Here is a 26,709-nt window from a genome sequence, read left to right on the forward strand (position 1 = left end):
CCATCATGGCTAGTAGCCATTGATAGCCCTGTCCTCCATGAATTTGTCTAATCTTCTTTTAAAGCCATCCAAGCTGGTGGCCATTACTGCATCTGGTGGGAGCAAATTCCATAGTTTAACTATGCGCTGAGTAAAGAAGTACTTCCTTTTGTCTGTCCTGAATCTTCCAACATTCAGCTTCTTTGAATGTCCATGAGTTCTAGTATTATGAGAGAGGGAGAAGAACTTTTCTCTATCCACTTTCTCAATGCCATGCATAATTTTATACACTTCTATCATGTCTCCTCTGACCCGCCTTTTCTCTAAACTAAAAAGCCCCAAATGCTGCAACCTTTCCTCGTAAGGGAGTCGCTCCATCCCCTTGATCATTCTGGTTGCCCTCTTCTGAACCTTTTCCAACTCTATAATATCCTTTTTGAGATGAGGCGACCAGAACTGTACACAGTATTCCAAATGCGGCCGCACCATAGATTTATACAACGGCATTATGATATCGGCTGTTTTATTTTCAATACCTTTCCTAATTATCGCTAGCATGGAATTTGCCTTTTTCACAGCTGCCGCACACTGGGTCGACATTTTCATCGTGCTGTCCACTACAACCCCGAGGTCTCTCTCCTGGTCGGTCACCGCCAGTTCAGACCCCATGAGCGTATAAAAATTCAGATTTTTTGCTCCAATATGCATAATTTTACACTTGTTTATATTGAATTGCATTTGCCATTTTTCCGCCCATTCACTCAGTTTGGAGAGGTCTTTTTGGAGCTCTTCACAATCCCTTTTTGTTTTAACAACCCTGAACAATTTAGTGTCGTCAGCAAACTTGGCCACTTCACTGCTCACTCCTAATTCTAGGTCATTAATGAACAAGTTGAAAAGTACAGGTCCCAATACCGATCCTTGAGGGACTCCACTTTCTACAGCCCTCCATTGGGAGAACTGTCCGTTTATTCCTACTCTCTGCTTTCTGCTTCTTAACCAATTCCTTATCCACAAGAGGACCTCTCCTCTTATTCCATGACTGCTAAGCTTCCTCAGAAGCCTTTGGTGAGGTACCTTGTCAAACGCTTTTTGAAAGTCTAAGTACACTATGTCCACTGGATCACCTCTATCTATATGCTTGTTGACACTCTCAAAGAATTCTAATAGGTTACTGAGACAGGACTTTCCCTTGCAGAAGCCATGCTGGCTCTGCTTCAGCAACGCTTGTTCTTCTATGTGCTTAGTTAATCTAGCTTTAATCATACTTTCTACCAGTTTTCCAGGGACAGAAGTTAAGCTAACTGGCCTGTAATTTCCGGGATCCCCTCTGGATCCCTTTTTGAAGATTGGCGTTACATTTGCCACTTTCCAGTCCTCAGGCACGGAGGAGGACCTGAGGGACAAGTTACATATTTTAGTTAGCAGATCAGCAATTTCACCTTTGAGTTCTTTGAGAACTCTCGGGTGGATGCCATCCGGGCCCGGTGATTTGTCAGTTTTTATATTGTCCATTAAGCTTAGAACTTCCTCTCTCGTTACCACTATTTGTCTCAGTTCCTCAGAATCCCTTCCTGCAAATGTTAGTTCAGGTTCAGGGATCTGTCCTATATCTTCCACTGTGAACACAGATGCAAAGAATTCATTTAGCTTCTCTGCAATCTCCTTATCGTTCTTTAGTACACCTTTGACTCCCTTATAATCCAAGGGTCCAATTGTCTCCCTAGATGGTCTCCTGCTTTGAATGTATTTATAGAATTTTTTGTTGTTGGTTTTTATGTTCTTAGCAATGTGCTCCTCAAAATCTTTTTTAGCATCCCTTATTGTCTTCTTGCATTTCTTTTGCCAGAGTTTGTGTTCTTTTTTATTTTCTTCATTCGGACAAGACTTCCATTTTCTGAAGGAAGACTTTTTGCCTCTAAGAGCTTCCTTGACTTTGCTCGTTAACCATGCTGGCATCTTCTTATTTAGAACATGTATATACTACCAATGATTTCAAGGCAGTTTTCAAAAAATTAAAAATACAAACTAAGCAGAAGATTAAAGTACAATTAATAGTTAAAGAGTTTAGATGCTCCTGCCTTGCCGTATTTTTAGCCAATGAGTGAAGTCAGAACTGTGATTGATGAGTGAGTTATCTGGATGCCAGGCTATAGGAATCCCTGGTGTCCCAAAGAGCTGCCGTTTTCCCTTCCCTTTAGTGCTCTTTCCTGCTTCTGTTCCATTTCAAAGTTCTTGGAATCTCCACAGTTCTAAAAACCTAGTAGATCCTCCTTTTGCCCTCCCTTTCTTCCTAATAACCAGGATGCATCTTCCTTCTGGTGGTTTTGTCTGAGATAAGTCATTTTATCTCAATAGCTACAAGTTATTTTCTGCAAATGCTGAAAACAGCTGAAGTCCAGGCAGTCACTAATTGATTGTATAATGGCTCCTTACTATTTTACCTATAAAATTAAAATGGTAAAAAGTAAAAGTAAAAATAAAATTAAAGTACATCACTCTGCTTTCCACAGTCTCCACCCCACTCCCAGTGGCTACAGACCTAAGATAACTCCTCTTAGGAATCTATCCCCTATGCAACTGAATACAAGGACAACTTATACATCAAGAAAGCATGCAATAATTAGACTAGATTAAGATTGACTGAAGCCTTGGACCTGTAATAATTTGCAGGGGTGGAGACCCAGAAAAATATGAAACTTTATAGTACAAAGATACATCACTGAGCTTAAAGGAACAATCATTTTATGCCTATGATACAAGTACTAAGTCCCCTTTTTGCAGTCATTTTATGCCTCCTATATTGGGGGTCACCAACCTGGTACCATGTCACCTGCAAAGTCCTTCATTGGTGTCCCCTGGCAGGAGGCCCACACTCTGAGCTTTCATTTTTTTTAAAAAAGCAAGTCTCTAGGCCTCCTAGAAAGAAAGATATGAAGCAAACTGTGCAAGTCCCCTTCTAAGAGATGGCTACTAACAGACTGGCTCCTTTCACATTTTTAGGCTGCAATCCAATATACACTTTTCTGGGAGTAAGACCCACTGAACCCAATGGAGCTTATTTCTGAGTAGGTAAGTAATGGATTGCAGCTTTAGTCAATGAGTGAAGTCAGAGCTTTTTTTATAAGTAAATTGTTTGGACACCAAGGAATAGGAATCTCTGGAGTCCTAAAGAACTTCTGTTCCCCCCCCCCCTTTAGTGCTCTTTTCCTGTTTCTGTTTTACTTTCTAGAAATCCTCAGAATCTCCGAATTTTGTCCTTCCATTTTACCTAGTTGGCATTGGAGAAAACAGGATTCTTGTATCTTTAACAGCTGCGTCTCCACAATCAGATGTAGCTGACTTCCCATGGTAAATATGAAGTTGGTCTTCCTCAGGGGGAGAAAGAAGCAGCTAATTTTGTTATGCAATGCCCCACACAGCAGCTATTTTGTGGCTGTTGCCCCAGCACAGTCTCAAAATTTGAAATGTGAAGATATTTGGATCAGGAGGCACAACAGCCATGTGAGATAGGTTAATCTGAGAGTTGGTGACCCACGTTAGGAAATGATCAAAAACAATAGGAAGCAAATTTAAAATATTGTTTTGTAGTCCATGAAAGCTTATATAATAATAAATTTGTTAGTCTTTAAGATATGTCAAGACGTCATTTTTTCTGGTACCTTATTTCATGCATTCTTTTTTGGGGAAGGGGCCCATATTTTGGGAAGTGCACTAGGGACCACAATCACTTTAATCTGGCCTTGCCTCTAGTGACAGTTTGCTCCCACTTCTCTTCCCATCCCTCAAAAGCTATCATTGGCAGGCCCACATTTATAGTGTGCTCTTCCTCCCAGGACAGCAAAACTAAAACACCTTTTAAAAAAAATCTGCAATGACTGAAGATGATTATATGAACAATGTGCAAAACTACAGAAATGAAACCTCTCCACATTTTCTGGGTCAAATTAGACATGATGATGGCAGCCATATTTGTTTAATTCGATGTCTGTCCTCTCCATACATTAAGTCAGCGAGAGGCATGAGGCAAATAGGTGGGAGGCAGAACTCTCCCATCTCCTGTACCTTTATGCTCCATAGGTTTAAGTACTTCTCTTCCAGCTCATCTCACTTCCAAAACTGGGATGGGAGAAGGTGCCTCGAGCAACAAAATGCAGGGATGCAAGGTCAGGTCACCTAACTTTACAAGTCAGCTGGACAGGCATAAGGCCCAGCATGCCTAGTTTGACCTTTATTTTTACTGCTTTGAGAATATGAGACTGTGACCAGTCAGGAACCCACCATACTTGACTCCTGACTCCTTCAGTTCACTAGTCACAGCCTGGTGGACTTACACCTATGATTCCCATTCACCCAAAAGAATTAGAACATAACTGAATGGTTGTTGACTGGGTATCCAGTAAGGAAGAGTACAGACAGGCAGCACGGAATTACAGGGAAGGCGTCAAGAATGCTAAAGCTGAGAATGAGCTGAGGTTAGCAAGAGATGCCAAAAGCAACAAAAAAGATTTCTTCAGGAACATCCATAGGAAAAGAGAAACTAAATGGTGGCACTGCTACTCAATGAAGATGGCAAAATAACAGATGACAACGGAAAGGCAGAAGTGCTCAATTCCTACTTTGACTCAATCTTCTCCCAAAAGAGGGTCTATGACCCTCCTGGGAAACGTGAAGGGGCAGAATTGGAGCTTGAGATTGATAGACAAATGGTCAAGGAATACCTATTCACTTTGAATGAGTTCAAATCTGCAGGGTCTGATGGACTTCAAAAGTGTATTGAAGGAACTGGTTGAAGTATTCTCAGAACCACTGTCTTTTATCTTTGCAAAATCATGGAGGATGGATGAAGTGCTGAATGACTGGAAGAGGGCTAATGTTGTCCCTATCTTCAAAAAGGGGAAGGAGGAGGAACCTGGCAACTGCAGACCAGTCAGGCTGACATCGATTCCTGGGAAAATTCTGGAGCAGATTATAAAGCAATCAGTCTGTAAGCACCTTGAAAACAATGCACTGATTACTAGAAGCCAACATGAATTTATGAAGAACAATTCCTGCCAGACTAATCCTATCTCATTTTTTGATTGGGTAACCTCCCTGGTAGACTGTGGGAACGCTGTGGACATAATATATCTCGACTTGAGCAAAGCTTTTGACAAAGTGCCCCACAATATTCTGATTAGTAAGCTAGTTAAATGTGGGCTGGATGGAACTATCAGATGGATCCACAGTTGGCTACATAATCATATACAAAAAGTGCTTATCGATGGTTCCTTCTCAAAGTGGGGGGAGGTAACGAGCAGGGTACCACAGGGCTCAGTCCTGGATCCAGCGCTCTTCAACATTTTTGTTAATGACTTGGATGAGTAGGTGCAGGGAATGCTTATCACATTTGCAGATGATACAAAATTGGGAGGGCTAGCTAATACCTCAGAAGACAGAAACAAAATTCAAACAGGCTGGAGCACTGGGCTGAAAACAACAGAATGAAATTTAACAGGGATAAATGCAAAGTTCTACACTTAGGAAAAAGAAACCAAATGCAGAGTTATAAGATGGGGGATACTTGGCTCAGCAATACAAAATGCGAGAAGGATCTTGGGATTGTTGTTCATCACAAGCTGAATATGAGCCAACAGTACAATGTGGCTACACAAAAGGCAAATACTATTTTAGGCTGCATTAACAGAAGTATAGTTGCCAAATTGCATGAACTATTGGTTCCCCTCTATTCAGCACTGGTTAGGCCTCATCTGGAATACTGCGTCCAGTTCTGGACACCACACTTCAAGAAGGATGCAGACAAACTGGAACAGATTCAGAGGAGGGCAACAAGGATAATCAGGAGACTAGAAACAAAGCCTTATGATGAGAGACTGAAAGAATTGGGCATGTTTAGCCTTGCGAAGAGAAGACTGAGGGGAGATATGATAGCACTGTTCAAGTACTTGAAAGGTTGTCACATAGAGGAGGGCCGGGATCTCTTCTCAATCATCCCAGAGTGCAGGACACAGAATAATGGGCTCAAGTTACGGGAACCTAGATTTCGACTGAACATCAGGAAAAACTTCCTGTTAGAGTGGTACAACAATGGAACCAATTACCTAGGGAGGTGGTGGGCTCTCCAACACTGCAGGCCTTTAAGAGGCAGCTGGACAGCCACCTGTCAGGTATGCTTTAATCTGGATTCCTGCATTCACCAGGGGGCTGGACTCAATGGCCTTATAAGCCCCTTCCAACGCTATGATTCTATGTTCAAAAGCACCAGTCACTTCTACCAACATAAATTAAGGTGCATTCATTAAGAGTTACAATAGAAATAGATTCAGAAATGAGATGCTACTTTTAAAATAAAAAGGCACAAAAATGACTGGCTAGGGGTTAATTTATCAATTAGCCACTAGATTCAAAAGTACTGCTTCGATTACACAACACAGCAGTCATACGTTAAAGGTTTAGCCTGGGTGCCATCAGAGAAGAGGGCCTGTGGCCCAGCGAAGATGGAGACAAGATATTTCTCAAATCATGCTGTGTCTATATTGTGTGCCATGAAGTGGGGCTTTGTTTTTTTTTTATCATTAATTTTTATTCAAATTTTCAAAGACAAAAAACAAAACAAAACAAAAACAACCAAACAATAAAATAAAATGTTGACTTCCGATTTGTCGCAGATCAGTTATAGGTCTACAATATATAACAATCCTATCTCTAAAATTATATTATAAAATCACTTTCCTCCAGTAGTTATCTTAATTAATCATCAAATCTCATAAACATTATTTTATTCTTTCCACAAAAAGTCCAAGAGAGGTTTCAATTCCTTGAGAGACATATCTTTCAATTTTTCTCCAAATAAACATATTGCTTAATCCATCTAATTCAAATCTGTTAGGCCCAATAATTTCAATAGCCATTCTTCCATTATCTATATTAATTCCATCTTCCATCTTCCATAATCCTGTTAAATCCAGTAATTTCAGTAGCCACTCTTCCGTTATCAGTATCCCATAATAATCTTGTTGTCATAGCCATAGTCCAAGTAAACATATCAATTAATCCATCTCATCAAATCTGTTAAGTCCAATAATTTCCATAACCATTCTTCCATTATCAATATTAATTCCATCTTCCATCTTCAATAGTCCTGTTAAATCCAGTGGTTTCAGTATCCATTCATCCATTATCAGTATCCCATTATGATCTTGCTGTCATAGCCATAGTCATATAACAAGAGTCTGATGGGAATTTCCCCCATCACAAATATGTCCTTGCCATCAATTCTGAATATGTTGTTGAAATATTGTTGTAAAGTCACATCTCTGCTCTGGGTGCATCTCTGCTCTGTCACATATTTGTAGTTAATTCCATAACTTTTTTCTATGTCAAGTCCCATCACATCATTCCAGTCAAGAATTCTGAATATGTTGCTGAAATATTGCTGCAAAGTCATATCTCTGTTCTTCTTTTTTACAAAATGCACTGGCTCATTTCTTAAGAGTTTCTCCACTGTCACATATCTGTAGCCAACTCCATAGATTTTTTCTATGTCAAGCTCCATCACATCATTCCAGTCCAGAAAATTATCCAAGACATTGATAACTTTACAACCAAAATCTTCATTAATTTCTTCAGAGACAACGTTGAATTCCAAACAGTAAACTTTATTTCTAACATCCATAAACTCCAAATCTTTTTCCAATTTCACATTTGTTCCAATCTCCAGGGCTTGCAGCTTCCCTATCCCATCAAACTCCTCTCTCACAAAATCCATTGTTTCTTTAAGCTCCTGCGTCATTTTGTTAAATTCAATTTTCATCTTCTGTCTACCCTGTCTCAGGGTTTGTTTCGTTATCTCAATCTCACCCATTATTTTCTGAAACATAATTTCTTCCATGGTCTCAATCACTTTCCTGGTTGTCTTTCTTAAAACCACAGAAACAAAAATTATTTCAGCCACAATTGGGTTAATGTTCCAGGCTTGCTTATATCAGTGTAGACAATACAGCCTGCCTTATCTCTATGTATTCAGGAATACAAAAACAAACTTAGTTCCCAACATCAAAACAATTAGTGGCGTCGTGAATAAGCAGATTCGTCAAAATGAAATAGACCAAAAAAAAAGTTTTTGTTCCCCCCTCCTCGAAATAGAAATCCCTCTTCCGTTGGTATCTTTAGAATGCACCTCCAGGACAGCTTTTTGCGATAAAAACAAAGATAAGCTTTTTCGATTTCTTTCCTCCTTAATTTTGTTAGTGAAAGAGAAAAGCCATAAACTCCCTAGAAGTTCTTCACAGCTGATTCATTGACAAATCTCTTTTTTGCTACACCAATTTAAACCAAGTAAAAAAAGAAAATAGAAAGAAGGATGCTTATCTGCCTGTTGAAGTCCGTTTTTCTTTAAAGAAAAGATAAACGTGTCGCTGTAATCAGCAAGAGCTTGATGAAAGTCCGTCCAGCATTGCAGTTTGAACCTTCTCTCATAAATAAATGAAATCCAGTCCTCCCCACAAAAACAGGCTTTATGGTTAATCTCTACGTTTCTCCCTGACCGGGAGAAAATCTTTATCAGTCAAAAAGAGCGTTGTGACTGATTTTAAAGCTGAAAAAGCTTCTTCTGAGACAAGAGCTCGTCTCAGAGGCAGCACAGGCAAAGCAACCCTTCCCGGAAGTCACGTGGGGCTTTGGAGGGATCAGGCAGGGTTCGGATGGGGAGTGGCAGAATCAAACTTGTTTGGGACAGCACCTGGAACTTATCCCAGACATAGGGGGATCAGCTAATTGCTCATCAACTGACCTATTGAGATGGAATAAAAATGTGATCTGGAGCATCCTTCTCTGAGTTTCCTATAAGACAGGAGAAATCTCTTTGTATATTCAGAAGAGGAAAAGGATGCATGCAGTGGCTACATGTAGCTCATCTAGGTGGGGGGTTCTTGGCAGAAATGTGTTCATGACAGGGGGTGTCTGGTTGTCTGTTACAGAGACATTGCAGAAGAGAGAGGTAAGCTAATTATATACTTTGTATCGGAAGAACTGACCTCAAATATGGGAAGGAGATACTCAGCTTCTTTACAAAATTGTCTGATTGTTTAAATACACAAAAAAATCTCTCGTTATAGATATTATCTTCCTTAATAAAGAAAGAGGCATAACTTTAAAATTCCTAATATGGAAATATCCCCCTTCACTAATGTTCAACAAGAACGGCAAAAGGCTACCATGTGTATGTGCTAAAACACCTTTATTTATTTATTGTATTTATATACCGCCCCATAGCCGAAGCTCTCTGGTGGCCCATTAACAGCATGTAGATCAGGCACAAGACATGTGTCGCAAGCAGCAGATCACGAAGAGCGGCAGATTATGCCCCCCCCATGGCTTGCCACTGCTGCCAGCTCTGTGGCTAGCTGTCAGCCCACCCTCCACCCACTATTCCCTTACTGCAGCAGTGGCTACTGCTACCTCCACCACGCACTTGCTTGCAGCTGTGGAGTGCTGCCACTGCTGCAGGAATGCAACCAACAGCCCTCCAAAAGGTCTCTCTGGGCCCAGCACTCCACACTCTGAGGAAGGGATCCTTCTTCAGAGTGAGGCATTGTGGTTGAGGTGCTTGTGGAGAGCGTCAGTGGTGATGCAGGCACTCTCTGAGAACACCTCAACTACAATGCCTCACACTAAGGAAAGACCACTTCCTCAGAGCAGGACACTGAGGGTGCAAGAATGGCCCCAGACTGGAAGAAAAGCAGGAAGATGGAGGAAAAGGCAGGGGGAAGTGGAGGAAGATGTAAAAAGAAGTGGTGGGAGCAGCAAGGCACAGAGGAAGGAGGGGAAGGTAGCAGAAGCAGCAGCCTGTCTCAGGGGGCATACTGTGCTGTGCCTGCCGCGTTGCAGATCAAGGCAATTCCCTTTGTTGCTGGTTGAGCTCCACATAAAGTTGAAGGATTTTCTGAAACCTTCGTGCATTTGAAAACGAGAGGTTTCTGTAGCATTTGGAATATTTAACAGTATTTTCTATCACTTCTCTAATCCATTATCTCTTCATTAGAGGCTTAATTGTCCCTTCAAATGCCATCCAACACTAAATAGAACTAGCCTTTTAGTGGCTGATGGGCAACCATACAGATACCAAAGGTGTTCAGACTGGTTACAGGTTACTAACAATGGTGTTCAAAATTCAACAGTCAGTGGAACAGATCCTTCCTATTTGTGTGAATAAAGCAGTGATTGACCAAACAAACAATTGTGTGACACACCACTGGGAAAGGCTACTGAAACAGGCCTCATGCAAACAGGCCAATGTAACGTTCCTCCATCAACTCTGGCATTCTTCCCCCACCCCAACTGCCTTCACAGGTGAATCTGCACATTCAAATTTCTCCCCCACCCAGGTCTTGCATATACAGGGCACTGCTCTTTTTCTCCCCCACTATGCTTCAATGTTCAATCTCAAAAAAACACATCTGCATGTTTAAATGCTTCCATAAGATCTTGCAAAGGAGGAATAAGGTTATCCTGGGTGCACAGGTGTACAAAGTATTAATTCAAACCCTTAAAATCAGAAAGCAACACTCTAGAATTCAGCATGTTAACACCAACAGTGAATACCTTCCACTGGCTGAAGTTATGAAAGGTTACTTCAGAAGCAGCCCAAATCCCATCTTGAGGTGATGCATCTATCACATGAATGCCAAGATTCTTTGCAACAAATAAGTGCAATGAGTGAGCAATGGCTATAAACAAAAAGGCTAAGGAAAGTGCATGTGAACTGTCCTTAAGTCAGCCACAGGTGAGGCAAGCAAAATTACCTGGGGAAAGTGGGGCTAATGCAAGAGATCTGCCCCTGCAAAGAGTCCAGGATGTTTTTCTGTGAATAGAGCTGTAAAGGAGAGTTAAACTGTATGTGCCGCACTTTGAGTCCAGGCACCTCCACTTCCACAGGGCTGCTGGGGCAGATCTGAGCAACTTCCTTGAGCTGTTCTAGGCCCACTCTCACTTGGTTTGGGATGGATGATGTACTGTGCCTCCTTTGCAAAGGCGAGGAGGAAGCTGGCTGAAGAGGGTTATAGACCGATGCAAAGGGAGCCTTGAATCCACCAGTAGGTGATAAAGGACTAGCCAGGAGGAGGATGTTAAAAAGGATAGGGCAGGTTGACGACGATAATTTGCAAAGGAGTTGGGGAAGAAAGGGAAGAAATTAATGACAGTATAAATTGCAATACTAAACCAGTTTCATTTAGCTGGTTTTCCACATGCAAGGAGCCAGCACAATATACCACACAGAATAACTAAGTATGAAGATTTTGGATCAATGCAGCAACATCGTTGTTACATAGGGTTATATTGGCAGCACTGACAGACAGGCAGCACAGTAGGCTCCACTCACTTCACCCCTTAGAATTTTGTGAGGCTAAGGGGAGTCAACAGGGCAGAATATACCCATGATGTAGTAAAGGGGCCTGGGATCTGGCAGCACTTCCTTCCCTTGGACCAAGAAGTGCTGGCTGATTTCAGCAGGGCCTTGCTATCTTCAGCACACAGGTGACTTCAAAGGAATTTCTTCCCAGAGGGCATCTGGGTGAGTTACCAGACATGGGCTTCAAGCAGTAAAATGTCTTGGGGCATCAGTGGTATAAGCTTACAGGAACCACTACCAAGTGGAAGCTCTTCTACTGATCAGCAATTTTTAGCACAAAAACCTTTAATGAGCAATTCAAATACCAAGATGGAATTCTATTTGCTATGAAGCTATCAGGGATGGAAAAGCAACAAATTGTTTGATAAAGTCTAATACAAGTTTCTTGCCCCTTATCCCTCCCCAAGATGTTATTTTCCGGCCCCAAAAACTTTTGGTGAAGAGATGAGACATACTGCTGCTCTCTGCTAGACTGCCCCATTTCACTGAAAGAGTGAAAATCATTGTGCCTTTTTGAAACAACATTCTCATAATAAAAGCAACTGGCACCTGAGTGAGTGGGAAGACAATTTTAAGGGCTGATATGTCATACTGCACGCACGCTGAAATTGCACGGGCAGCTGGTGATCAAAGAACAAGAACAAGAATTAGTTTTACTTTGTTGTGATGAAGACCACTGATGTGTCTCGCCTGATACTGCAGGCATAAACACTAGCTGGGTAACCAACCTGAAAGAAAAGAAGTTTGAGATGCATTATAAACACACTTGCCACATGTGTATACAGACCGGGACTCCCCTACTGTCAGCGCTTTGTACTGCAGAGGTGTTGAGAGAAAAGAGAGCGCAAAATGGGGAAACCACTTACTTCTTACTGGACTCCTGGTCACCCAGAGATGCCTTGGACTCCATTGCTTCGTTGAAGGTCTGCATGTTTTCCGAAGAGTACAGGCCTGCTGGGCTATTGTACTGAGCAGTGATGACTTTAGGTGAAGTGCCGGAAACATTGGTGGTGGCAGTGAATGGCATAGCACTCCGATTATGTGCACTTCCTATGTGCCTTATATCCTGCATGCAAGGGAGGCAAAAATCAGAAGCACTTGACATGCAGGTGGTAAGCAGCAGTCAACTGTTCAAGGGACATGTGAAAAACAAGGTTGATCTGTGAAGTGGGAAAACCCACTCAAGACAAAGGAAGGAAATCTAAGGGGTGGGGACATTAGGGGTCTTAGGGACAACAAGAGTCCTGAAGCAGTCATATTTTTGCCTTGATCCCCTCAGCCACAACAAGCACACATGCACATTCTGAACTAGAGTGCATTTCTGTTATCAACCTGAATTTAAAGTGTAATTCTTAAGCCACTCTCTTGCTTGCTTTCCCCTTTGTGCCTCCATGCAGCTTTCAGAACACTCCCCTACTCTACAATTTGTCACAAAACTTTTCCAGGAAGTCTAAGTCTGAAAAGCAGCCTCTTCGAAGCTAAGACAGACAAAGATATAAAATGTATAAAAGGGTCAGGAGTGAGCAAGCACTGCTGGGTGACTTCAGCAGGCCCATTTTCAGCAGACCCTAAGCTCCAAAAAGAAAGAGAAACCTTTTGGCTTCCTCCAGCAGAATTTATTTATTTCCCAGTTTGGCAGGAAGCTATAGTTGTTCCCATCTATAAAAAAGGTCCAAGAGGCGATCCCACTAGCTACAGGCCAATTAGCCTCCTCTCAGTAATAGGGAAACTTTACGCTAGCTATCTGAAGAGGAAACTGTCAACCTGGATAGAGGAGGATAACATTCTGGGCTGGGAACAGGCAGGATTCAGGAGGGGTAGATCTGTCCTGGATCATTGCCTACTTTTAAATCATCTGGCAGAAAAATATAGGAACCGAACGGGGAGCGGCCTATACATTGCCTTTGTTGATCTAAAGTCCGCCTTCGATTCTATTCCTAGGGACAAATTATGGGCTAAACTGGCAAAAACAACAATTGATAAAAGATTGCTGCTCCTTATCCACAATCTGCATTCAAACACCTCATTGCGTGTCCGCTGCGGACGTGATGGGGGTCTGACCAACCCGATCCCCACAATAAAAGGAGTTAGACAGGGCTGTGTCTTGGCTCCTCTACTTTTCAATCTCTTCTTGAATGATTTGGGAGCAAGATATTTTCCCCCAAACTTTCATTCTCCCAAAGTAAGTGAACACAGATGCCCTATTCTGTTATATGCAGATGATGCGGCCCTCCTATCATTCTCCAAAGTTGGCCTCAAACGTCTGCTCCGAGTTTTTATGTTATATTGCACAGACAATCACCTTACCATTAATTTCTCCAAAACCAAAATTTTAGCTTTCGTAAAACGACCCATAGTTTCTAAATGGACAATTAATGGCCAACGAATCGCTCAAGTTACGTCCTACAAATACCTTGGCATTATGTTTCATTCTCCTCTCTCTTGGGCGCCACATATCCGTGTGGCTATTCTGACAGCCCGGTCTACAGCTAAAAGTATTTTACGCTATTTTTACACCAAAGGGGGGCAATTTATTCCTGCAGCCATCCAGGTCTTTAGAACCAAGATCATTCCTCAATTATTATATGGTGCCCCTCTTTGGATCCGTGCCTACAACTGTACTGTAGAATCAGTACCTTCAACCTTTTTACACCAAATTTTTGGTGTCCCAAGCTGTGTCCCGAATGCTGCCCTTAGGTTAGAAGCTGGCCTAACCTCGATTGAATGTCAAGCCTGGTCTCTTGCCTTCAATTATTGGCTCATATTATCCTACGATTGTCCATCTGGACATCTAGCACTCCTCTGGGAAGATTCCTATCTTTCCATATGGATGAAAACCTTTCTTGCCAAACTCCCCAGGTTAGGTCTTTCCTTAGAATATCTATCTTCCCAAGACCCTGTAATGGTCAGACATATTATTCGAACTCGACTTAGGGACATAGATCTTCAAAGCTCAATCCTTGCAGCATCCAAAGTCTGCTCACTTTTGCATCATAATCTGAGCTTTGACCCCCTGAATCATGCCCTATACCTTGACTTCTTAACTGTACCTAAATATCGACAAGCATTCATCAAGGCTAGATTCAACTGCTTAACATCAGCATTGTTGGAAGGGAGATATCAGGGAATAGGCTATGATCAACTCATTTGTCCCTGTAATGCGGATAGCATAGAAACGCTCTCACACGTTTTCTTTGCTTGACCATTATATTCGCTTGAACGTCACAAATACCTATTTCCAATCACTAAAAAGCTTCTCAATAAATCTCCCGAGTGTTTGTTATCTTGTCTCTTGACTGGCTCAAATAGGTTTCATACGATCTCAGTTGCTAAATTTGTTTATGCAGCCCAACTCAAACGTTCAAAATCTTTCTCCTGAAAGCCTATTATAGATTTTATTCTGTTGACCTATTTTACTTAGATTCTAACATTTTATTCCATTCTATACTATTCTATTTCTGTATTTTATATTTTCTGTACAGGTCTCTGACTGCAATAAACATTCTGATTTCTGATTTCTATTTCCCAGTTTGGCAGTCAAGCTGGCAATGAGTAGCAGACAAGATGCCTGAACACCTAACAAATCTCTACTTGAATGGAGGCTGCACAGATTAAGAGCTCCAGGGACAACATGACAGTCCAAGAACCTCCCTCTGTGCCAAAAGCCAGATAATTAACTTGTCAAACAACAAATACAGTGGTCTAATGTGAACATTCCTGTTGATGAATTATCTTTGGCAATCCAACCACTCCCCTTTGCCCTAGGCTAGGGGATGGAAGACTCGGCAGAGGAGTCCCACTCAGTCCTGCTAGCCTCTGCCTGTGGAGTGAAGCCAGTGTCACTCCAACAGTGGGAAGCTCCTCCTTCCACCTGCTGAATGGGGATGCAGAAGAGCTGCTGGTGGATATTTCCTGTCAGTGGCAGCCAGCAGAAAGCCCTGAAATGGGCCAGGGTGGGGCTGATCACTGCACCAGCTCCAACTCATTGTTGGCCTTCCACAGAAAATGCTTGCCTCCAATCTGAGTGGGTATTGATCCATAATGTGCATGTGCAGAGCAGGACAGGATGTATGAGTAAACAATTCTGTGAAACTGTTATATACCAGACCAAATTGTGAAACTTCCCTCCTATTACTGGACAGCCTCTTGCTAATTATCTACCACTTATTTTTAGCTGCCTCCTGTTAGATCCAGATATTATGTCATTCCCCTGAAAGAGCCAGAGAATACATGTGTGACTTTCTGAATGATTTAATATTGCAAAGGCGTTGTCTCATTTATAATTAGGCTAAAGCATTTTTACACCACCTTTCAGCCCTAACAACAGCCTCCAAGGTGGCTACAAGAAAATGCCAAAAACCAATGCAAACAATAAAAATTAAAAAGCACGATGAGCAGAGGTAAAACCTTCAGTCTCAAATTAAAAGTCATTAAGCCAGGCACCTTAAACCTTTTTGGTTTTTTGCTGCTTGCATAAAATACTAATGTGGGATGCGGCCAGTCTAACCTCCCTAGGGAAGGAATTTCATAACTGTGGTAGGACTTGCCCTATTAACCACTTTTGGTGGTGGGACTTACAACAGTAGCACAGAAGAAAATGTCAACCCAGAGGCAGGTTCATCTGGGATGGCATTCAAAATGAATTTGGAAAGGTTATCACAGAATCAGCAAGGGCTGCTTTGAAATCTTGCCTTGGACATGAGCTTGCTAAGAGGCCTTAAGACCATCCATACTTTCTCAGCCTCAGCCTCTACTCCCACCTCTGCAGCACAGGGATGATAACACTATCCAACCATGCAGGGTTGTTTGAAGGATTTCAACAAAATAATAGAATTAAGTGCTTTATAAACTGAAAAACTGCACTATACAAATGCCAAGTATTGTTATTAGCAAAATAATTTGCATTAAATGTGCCAAGTGGTGACTGTTCGAATGCACAAATTAGGTTTTCTCAACAGTTACAGTGATCAGTCAGGCTTCTTAATAATCCTACATATTCACAAATTAAATAAGGTCACTACAGAACCTTCATTCTTCTTTGAAATTACATGGGTGGGAAGTTTTAAATACTCTGAAATCTAAGTGAAAACTGGGAAGGTTCCTCCTCCTCTTCTTCCTGAGTGGGTTATAAAACCAGTCCAATTAACTTTTCACAACTTCCCTTCTCTGTGTTTACCAAGTATTTACATCTACGAACCCCCCCCCCCCGAAACAATGAATAATGTGAAGCCAGAGAAGTTCATCAGGCATTTCAAACAGGAAGCTGCTATGCCCTTTACCTCTTGCCTCAGAGGTCTTGGCAAGTACGTACTGGCTTATCAAATGTCAAATCACACACCCAGTTTCTATAGCCATTCACTCTCCTGTTTCTATGGGAATATACAAAACAGACACAATTACCTCATCCCTAGAGGATGCAACAGACAGACTTTAAAGGAAAAAGCCTCAGGAAAATCAATTCACTGGCCTATTTTAAAGCAACAATGACATCAGTCTGGCAAAGAAATGTATGGCTGCGGGGCGGGGGGGGAGAGACAGGACTGTTGCCACTCACCTACTTACACAAGTGGTTAGCTGCACACTTAAGCTATATTTTCTGGATTTGCTATAAAGCAAAAAAAACACACCCTAAAACAAACTCTAGGCTACATCAACACCCATGGCTGTTATCAGTGCTGTTGAGAGATGGACTCTCCTGCCATAGATGCTGCCTATCTGAAAGGGAAACAACAGAGTGTAGAGCAATCGAGTACCACCATTTGTTTTGTTTCTGGGCCCACACTAGCACATCCATATTTATTTAACACATTTTCATCCTACCTTTCTTCAAAAAGCTCAAGGCAGCTAAGATGGTAAAAGTAAAAAATAAATCATGCCGTTTGTGTGGGTTGGTCACACACGTAAGCACAGTTGATGAGCAACTATACTATGCTATGATTCTATGGGTATGCTTTAACTTGGATTCCTGCGTTGACCAGGGGTCTTGGTGGTCATATAGGCCCCTTCCAACTCTACAATTCTATGAACTCCGTGAAGAATTCTACTGGCGCAGAAGACAGACAGTGGTCACCGGTCTTCACTTAAGTGCAGTGAGAAGCAACCTAAAGAGAACACAAACTTTCAAACTGCACACATGAATTCTATGCAACTGGGTGGCTTGCGTCAGGGGTGGAGACCCCTTTCAGCCTGAGGGCTGCATTCCCTTATGCCCAATCTTCCAGGGACTGCCTGCCAGCAGTGGGCAGGACCAGAGGCAGGTTGTGGCAAGTGGGTGTAGTAGTCAGAGAGCTGGCAGTGAGAGAAATTACACATACACACTGCCCGCATAGACATGTATTCATACACACGTATATAAGCATACCCAATTCTACATACTCAGATGAGGTTTAAACCTCATCTTCCCTACAATTCTGCTCCCTCCCTCCCTAAATTTATTTAATCCAGTTAAAGAGCTATTTCTGCTAGTAGCCATCACTAATATCTCCTGGCAGTGAAACCTCAAGTTAATGATGATTTGTGTGAAGGAGTACTTTCTATGCATCTATACTAAACTTATTTCCAACCAGTAATGTTGGCTGACCCAATGTTCCAGTGTTATTAAACAGTATGCGTGCACAGGGAGCAATGGCAAAAAAATCCTTTTTAGGGCTAGTTACTTTGGGATCTTTTGCAGAGACAAAACTGACAAATCTCATATCACTCTTGTTCTTGCTCTTATGTATTAATTAAGAAGCACAATGCCCAAAGCCCAGTTTTGAAGCTGGGATTTATTGTGGCAGATCTTGTATTTTATACCAAATGCCAGGTTTGTCCTGGCTACATTCCCAGTCAACCAAACTGCCACCTCCAGCCCCCAAGAACTGGATGTGCCTGTATCAGTAGTTTGGAGCAACATGAACTCTCCTCTACTTCAAATTCTGCAAAAGACCTCTCAGCTCCTTGTTCCTTCTAATTCAGTAGACTTCCCGCACATGCACCTCAAAACTCCAACTTCAGCTGAAGCTTAAAGCACTTTCCTGTAGGAAAGTAACACCAAGTCTGCAGTGCTAAGAAAATTACTTCTGTTCTCCTAGCCAAGATAATTTTAAAGCAGGTTTTAATCATATCTATATCTTTTGTATGACAAGCAAATGCATGCTGAACTCAACACCCTTTATGTAGGAGAAATGTACACAAAGCAACTGAGCAAATGCCCTATATATGTGCAGTCACTCCTTTCCTCTTGTGCCAAGAGAGTTGAAATAAAGACAAAAGCCAGGTCAATCAAATGACCCTTCTTTCATTTAGGTCTCTTCAGTGCCCCTCATTTTCCAAAAGGCCCCAAAAAGGTTCTCCAGTTTCTGAGACAATCAAGGTGAAATAGAAAAAGACCAAATTGTTTTAAGCATGACCAATGCAGTCAAAAATGTTTGCTTTCAAGACTGGTGGCCCTTCTGGTCAGTGCACACATTCTCACTACTATCCCATACAGAAAGGGTCCAATTCATGACTGCAAATATGCTACTCACTTAACTAGGACCAACATCTGGGAACAAGCCTCTTTACATGGTGAAGAAGAAAGTCCCTGCTCCCTTCAAGAACCTAATGTAACATGTGATGCAGATGCTCCACATAGATGCATGAATAGGTATGTAATTCTTCCCTGTCAAAGACCAAGGAAAACAACATATGAGCCAGGTCTCCACGCAAACAGTATTTGATATGGTACCCACTCCTCCACCCATGCAAACAGGATCATAAGCCATGTAACTGTGTGAACCAGCCTGCTGTCTAACCAACCCGATGACTCAACACTGAACAGTTTTGCAGCAAACTGTGTCAAGTGCCTCTGCTGTACTGAGGTGGTTATGTCAGGTGCAATGAAATTTCAGACTGTTTTTTTTATCTGTGATGACTGCAGATCATTTGCAATCACTTGTGTCATGCATGTGCATGTGGAATGCCACCCTTTTGACACTGAAACCTTTTACTAAGATCTGTATACTTGAACAGAGGTGAGTAGGTTCATTATGCTATTTTAGCATGTTTCCTCTGAAGCACAGTCCAAGGACAGAACAGACCCTCTGGACTCAGCCATAAATACCACAGGCTAATCTAGAAGTAGTGGGGGAGTTTTCATACACCTCCCTAGCACTGGTTCTGTGGGCCAAGAACAGTGATTGCAGAAGATGCAGAGACACATAAAGGAAGTAGAGGAAGACTATTCTGCTTTCAACCCACACACTGGAGATCCATTTCCTTCTCAGAATCTGTTTTCTCTATTGCAAGCAGGGCTTGCCACAATCCATCAAGAACGTTTCCAAAGACAACAGTGCAAGAGACCATCCTATTCTATTTCAAATTAAAAGTAACATCACAAATTGCTAGCAGAAGAATGGCACCTCAGGACTGCTGTCTGGTATAACATGCCAAGTTTGGCTCCCATGTCACAACTACCAAACCTTCCTAACAAAAAGCTGCGTAACATTTTGTGGATTAATCTGTTTTAATTGTTTTCTACATTGAATTTTAAACTGCTGTAACTTGCCCTGGGACCTGCTGATGAAGGACAGATAAGCTTATAATCATCATCATGTCATCTGGCAACAGCAAACCCACAATTTGGGTTAAAAACTTTTTTCTTTTAAAAAAAAGAGTATGCCAAAGGTTATGTCTTGCTTTGATGCAAAACGTATGTAACTAACTTTCCCTTTCTCTCCATTGGATGGTACACAACTCTTAGAATGTAAAACAAAAGCTCAGGACTACTACATTTTCACCAACTGATGAATCATATATGTGGAACCACTGCTTTGTTTTCTCCGGCAAATAGTAATGTGAAAATGTAGCCATTGTGGGCAATAGCAGTCAGTGGTGCTCAGCATTCAACTGAACTCTGGCCATGTCACTGCTGTTTACCAGGAAGGAGGCAAAAGGGTGTGGTGGCAGCCAGCACAGTGCAAACACAACTGCAGAGCCAATCCAGAGCTTCTGCTGATGTATTTGCAAAGTGCCAACTTCACCACTGCCTTGACCCGCCCCCTCTACTTTGCAATAAGCAGCAGTGGCAGGAGCAGCATGGGCCATGGGAGGTCAGGTGCCCAAGCCCTGCTGACTGCTACTGATCATGGCCTTTCCTAGAGAGGCAGCGTGGGGAGCCTGGAACAGCCTAGTCTTTTGACCCCAAACTTCACTATGGCTTCACACTGCTCTTACCCTGCCCTCTTCGACTTTATCTTCAGGCTATGCTAGGCATGCATGTGTTACAACAAATATGTGGCCTACAGTGCACCTGTGCCTTTCAAATGAAATATGAGTAGCAGTTATGAGAGCGTAGTTTGTGCTGCTTCAACACAGTACAATCCATACTTGCATAGGACACAGTCGGATGAAAAGAAGCCAGCTTCATTCATGGTACTTACCTGTGGCTGGGAAGCCAGGTTCATCTTGTATCGATTGGTTTTCCCTTCCTCAGTAATCAGTGGTGACCAAATTTTTGATTCAGTTCTGCAAGGTAGAATATCTGGTGGTTAATCCTATTATTCTCCACACTGGCAATAGTATTTCATAGTTTTAATAAACATACATTGCTCCTGACAATTCTATAAATGGCAATTCCCCAGAATCCAGGTTTTGGCTTATCACACTTGTCACAGATAGTCACACTGATCCTGTCAAAGCCCTGGTCTCACTATGAAATGGCAAGATGAACTGGGCAGTTGACACAATCACTCCCGAGCATCCTCTCCAGCACTGTGGAACCCAAGGGGCTCCTTCGTATTCTGGGGAGCTTTGGGGTTTGAAGCAAGCTGAATAAAGACTAGAGTAACAGTGGTGCAAGTCTTGCTCCAAAGTCAGCCGAACACTGGTTAATGCATCCAGTCGTGTGCATCATGTGTCAGTGCAGGCTGTGAAGAAAGCTCACTTCACAGCTGACTCCCACTGTAGGAGAGGAGCCCCTGGAACATTCAAGGACCCGCTGTGATCAACTGGCCACATACTTTGAGGACAAAGTCACTTGAATTCAGAGTGACCTTGACTCTGCTGATGTTGCAGTTTCGGATTAACTACTCAATGCTAGGGTCGGTGATGTATTGTGAGATCAGTTTCAGCTTATGCAGTCAGCTGATGTTGACTAGGTGCTGGGAGCTACATGTCCTACCACATGCCCTCTTGACCCCTGTTCTCCCTGGCTTATTAACTCTAGCAGAGGGGGTTTGACTGTTTGGGTCCAGAGTGTGGTTAAAGCTTCACTGTGTGAGTGGGTGGTCCCTGCGGCCTTGAAAGAGGCAGCAGTAAGGCCACTCCTACAGAAACTGGCCCTAGAACCCTTGGATTGGAATAATTATTGACCAGTTGCAAATGCTCCCTTCTTGGGGGAAGTGGTGGAGAGAGTAGCGGTGGGGCAGCTGCAGGCATTCTTGATGATACAAATTATTTAGATCCGTTCCAATCTGGGTTCAGGTCTGGCCATGGACTGAGTCAGTCTTGGTTGCCTTGATGGATGACCTATATAGAGAGCAGGACATGGGGAGTGCAACCTTGCTCCTGCTTCTTGAGCTCTCTGCAGTTTTTGATACCACTGACCACAGTACCCTCCTGATCCGGGTCTGTGGAATGGGAATTGGGGGCACCATATTGCAGTGGTTCCAGTCCTATCTACAGGACTGAGTCCTGTATTGTATTGAGTCCAGCATTGGATGATTGCTTTTTGGCCCACTGGCAGTTGTGCTATAGGGTGCCACAGGGTATGAATGATATTTAATATGTATTTGAAGCCACTGGGACCTGTCATTAAGAGTTTCAGGGCAAGATGTCATCACTATACTGGTGACACGCAGCTCTACTTCTCCATAACATCCAAATCAGGAGAGGCTGTGCGGGCCCTGGACTGGTGCCTGGACACAGTGGTGGGATGGATGAAGGAAAATAAGCTGAGCTTGAATCCTGGCAAGACAGAGGAGCAGTGGGAAAGTGGTTCCCGTGTCTGAGAAATTGGTCAATTTCCTGTCCTGGAAGGGGTTGCACTCCCCCTGAAGGAGCAGGTACTCGGTCTGGGGGTACTTGTGAATACAGCTCTGTTACTGGAGGGCCAGGTAGTCTCAGTGACTAGAAGTGCTTTTTATCAGCTGCCCGTGGTTAGTCAACTGTGACTGTTCCTGGACATTGGTGACATTAAGACTGGATTATTGCAATATGGAGTTTCCCTTGCACTTGAAACTACAATTAGTTCAAAAAGCTGCAGCCAGATTGCTGACAGGAGTGAGACCCTGTCAACATATCACAGCTCTGCTCAGAGATTTGCGCTGGTTGCCAATTTGTTACCAGACCAAGTGCAAGGTGTTTCTACTGGTATACTACTGCGCTCCTTCTGGGAGGAAGAGTGGGGTATAAATTTAATAAATAAATGAACTGGTACTACTGGTATATAAAGCCCTTAGCAGTTCAGGACCAGTTTACTTGCAAGAGTGTCCCCATGTGCGCCCACTTAAGCACTTCACTCTGTGAATCAGGCACTGTTACAGGTGTCACATAATACTCGTTCCACACTTGTAAGAAATCGTTCTTTTAGTGTGGCAGCACCTACACTTTGGAACTCTCTGATTACTTATACCAGGCAGCCACCTTCACTGTATTCCTTTCAGCACCTGCTTAAAACCTTGTTGTTTAGGCAAGCCTATCCAGACACAGCTGTTTTATGTATTTTAATCTTTTTAGTTAACAGCTGTTTTAAATATGTTTTAATTACTTGTTTAACTGTTTTATTAATAATTTTAATGTTTTTTGTAAACTGCTTAGAGATCTTTACAGTACTATCTCAGTTAACAAAGTACATGCATTCCTGGACATTGCTTCTTTAACAGAAACTTTGGTACCAGAGGTAGGAATAACATGGAAATGATAAGTTCCTACACCACAAACAAGAAGAGCAGTTCAACATATTTCAGCAAACTTTTTATTCAGAACTAACAGAACTAACTAACTAGGCAAAAAGTCTTCCTTCAAAAAATGGAAGTCTTGTCCAAATGAAGAAAATAAAAAAGAACACAAACTCTGGCAAAAGAAATGCAAGAAGACAATAAGGGATGCTAAAAAAGAATTTGAGGAGCACATTGCTAAGAACATAAAAACCAACAACAAAAAATTCTATAAATACATTCAAAGCAGGAGACCATCTAGGGAGACAATTGGACCCTTGGATGATAAGGGAGTCAAAGGTGTACTAAAGAACGATAAGGAGATTGCAGAGAAGCTAAATGAATTCTTTGCATCTGTCTTCACAGTGGAAGATATAGGACAGATCCCTGAACCTGAACTAACATTTGCAGGAAGGGATTCTGAGGAACTGAGACAAATAGTGGTAACGAGAGAGGAAGTTCTAAGCTTAATGGACAATATAAAAACTGACAAATCACTGGGCCCGGATGGCATCCACCCGAGAGTTCTCAAAGAACTCAAAGGTGAAATTGCTGATCTGCTAACTAAAATATGTAACTTGTCCCTCGGGTCCTCCTCCGTGCCTGAGGACTGGAAAGTGGCAAATGTAACGCCAATCTTCAAAAAGGGATCCAGAGGGGATCCCGGAAATTATAGGCCAGTTAGCTTAACTTCTGTCCCTGGAAAACTGGTAGAAAGTATTATTAAAGCTAGATTAACTAAGCACATAGAAGAACAAGCCTTGCTGAAGCAGAGCCAGCATGGCTTCTGCAAGGGAAAGTCCTGTCTCAGTAACCTATTAAAATTATTTGAGAGTGTCAACAAGCATATAGATAGAGGTGATCCAGTGGACATAGTGTACTTAGGCTTTCAAAAAGCGTTTGACAAGGTACCTCACCAAAGGCTTCTGAGGAAGCTTAGCAGTCATGGAATAAGAGGAGAGGTCCTCTTGTGGATAAGGAATTGGTTAAGAAGCAGAAAGCAGAGAGTAGGAATAAACGGACAGTTCTCCCAATGGAGGGCTGTAGAAAGTGGAGTCCCTCAAGGATCGGTATTGGGACCTGTACTTTTCAACTTGTTCATTAATGACCTAGAATTAGGAGTGAGCAGTGAAGTGGCCAAGTTTGCTGACGACACTAAATTGTTCAGGGTTGTTAAAACAAAAAGGGAGTGCGAAGAGCTCCAAAAAGACCTCTCCAAACTGAGTGAATGGGCGGAAAAATGGCAAATGCAATTCAATATAAACAAGTGTAAAATTATGCATATTGGAGCAAAAAATCTGAATTTTTATACGCTCATGGGGTCTGAACTGGCGGTGACCGACCAGGAGAGAGACCTCGGGGTTGTAGTGGACAGCACGATGAAAATGTCGACCCAGTGTGCGGCAGCTGTGAAAAAGGCAAATTCCATGCTAGCGATAATTAGGAAAGGTATTGAAAATAAAACAGCCGATATCATCATGCCGTTGTATAAATCTATGGTGCGGCCGCATTTGGAATACTGTGTACAGTTCTGGTCGCCTCATCTCAAAAAGGATATTCTAGAGTTGGAAAAGGTTCAGAAGAGGGCAACCAGAATGATCAAGGGGATGGAGCGACTCCCTTACGAGGAAAGGTTGCAGCATTTGGGGCTTTTTAGTTTAGAGAAAAGGCGGGTCAGAGGAGACATGATAGAAGTGTATAAAATTATGCATGGCATTGAGAAAGTGGATAGAGAAAAGTTCTTCTCCCTCTCTCATAATACTAGAACTCGTGGACATTCAAAGAAGCTGAATGTTGGAAGATTCAGGACAGACAAAAAGAAGTACTTCTTTACTCAGCGCATAGTTAAACTATGGAATTTGCTCCCACAAGATGCAGTAATGGCCTCCAGCTTGGACGGCTTTAAAAGAAGATTAGACAAATTCATGGAGGACAGGGCTATCAATGGCTACTAGCCACGATGGCTGTGCTCTGCCACCCTAGTCAGAGGCAGCATGCTTCTGAAAACCAGTTGCCGGAAGCCTCAGGAGGAGAGAGTGTTCTTACACTCAGGTCCTGCTTGCGGGCTTCCCCCAGGCCCCTGGTTGGCCACTGTGAGAACAGGATGCTGGACTAGATGGGCCACTGGCCTGATCCACCAGGCTCTTCTTATGTTCTTATGTTCTTACGCATGTCTGAAATGAAACAACCCAGGTCAGGTAAGTCTTGCATACAGACCACTTGAGGGCTGCTTCCAAAATGCACCCAGGGATGCCTGCCTTGCCTTTTTTCTCTTATCATGTAGCATCTTACTATATTTATTTATTTATTTATTTATTGGATTTCTTAGTCGCCCATCTGGCTGGCTAACCAGTCACTCTGGGCGACGTACAAAATTTGAATGGTGTATGCCTGAAGTGCAGACATATCCTAAGTCTTCAGCAATACGAACACTAGCATTAAACATTTCAATTGACAGATAGTATGAAGGGCTGGATTAATATATTATTCACCGTGTTTTACTAACATCATCATGCTTTACTAAAATTGGGGCTCAAGCGTATTTATGAAAAAAAGTAGTGCCTCTTCCCTTCACCAGCAGCAGGGCTATTCCACATCTCAGTAGGAAAACTCCCAAGCACGCAAGCAAGCAGCAGCTGTCTTAGTGGCAGCAGCATTGCTAACTGGAACATATTTTATTTAGGCACAGATATTTTCTTTATACCAGTTTTTCTACATAAACCCTTGCGTTCACCTGGGCAAAGGTTTACCTGTAATTAAAATAAAGCTTCAAACCATAAATCTCACACATACCATTACAGATTACATTTAAGGTCCCATTTCATTTCATTACTATACCAAGTGAAAGCTCTGAGCACAGTTCTCCTTTCCACACACTTGAGCAGGCAGGCAAGCAGGCAAGGGACAACCTCCCCATGCTTGGTCTCTCTCTCTCTGCCATCCTCCCCTACACTCAAGCAGGTGCATCTGCAGTAAACAGTGCTTCCAGAGCACCCAAAGCACAGCTTACTGTTGAAGTGCCTCCGCCACCTGGCAAGGAACACCATTCCAGGCACGTGTGAGAGAGCTGCCTGCAGCAGCCGCAATCCAATAGACAAGGAGCCACATTCTGACTATGTCGAAATGTGCACCCCACACCCCAAAAAGACTTTGTTACGAGCTTCTTTCCTGGAGGATTTGTTAACTGAGGAATCACTGTATATTCAAGTGGTAAATACATTTTGATAAATAAAAATAAATCAAATATGTCATACTTAGCCCTGGTCTTGGCAGAAAATATGTATCTGGAAAATGTTATGCTGAAATTAGTCCCCAGAGATAAGCAAGCTTCCTATTTGAATATTTTGTCCATTACCTATAGGGCTACTCATTTTAAAGGAGTGAGAAATTTTACCTTAGCAAAAACTGCACCAGAAGTTGTAG

The 26,709-nt window shown here is 42.4% G+C and overlaps 1 protein-coding gene across 2 annotated transcripts in view; it reads right to left on the minus strand.

Annotated features, from left to right (window-relative positions):
• PDLIM1 (PDZ and LIM domain 1) overlaps nucleotides 1–26,709 on the minus strand; it is a 91,141-nt gene that overhangs the window by 12,858 nt on the left and 51,574 nt on the right. Inside the window, exons 3-6 of one of the 2 annotated variants that reach the window (XM_061634689.1) lie at nucleotides 20,791–20,875; nucleotides 19,925–19,927; nucleotides 11,939–12,009; nucleotides 10,782–11,087 (exon numbers count right to left, since the gene is read on the minus strand). In XM_061634689.1, the coding sequence (XP_061490673.1) occupies nucleotides 10,782–11,087; nucleotides 11,939–12,009; nucleotides 19,925–19,927; nucleotides 20,791–20,875 (465 nt within the window). Of the gene's footprint in view, nucleotides 1–10,781; nucleotides 11,088–11,938; nucleotides 12,010–12,255; nucleotides 12,456–19,924; nucleotides 19,928–20,790; nucleotides 20,876–26,709 lie in introns of both variants that reach the window. The other variant, XM_061634688.1, reaches the window with a different exon arrangement.

Source organism: Rhineura floridana, chromosome 7 (assembly GCF_030035675.1).
Source record: "Rhineura floridana isolate rRhiFlo1 chromosome 7, rRhiFlo1.hap2, whole genome shotgun sequence".
In the NCBI taxonomy this organism is placed as follows: Eukaryota; Metazoa; Chordata; class Lepidosauria; order Squamata; family Rhineuridae; genus Rhineura; species Rhineura floridana.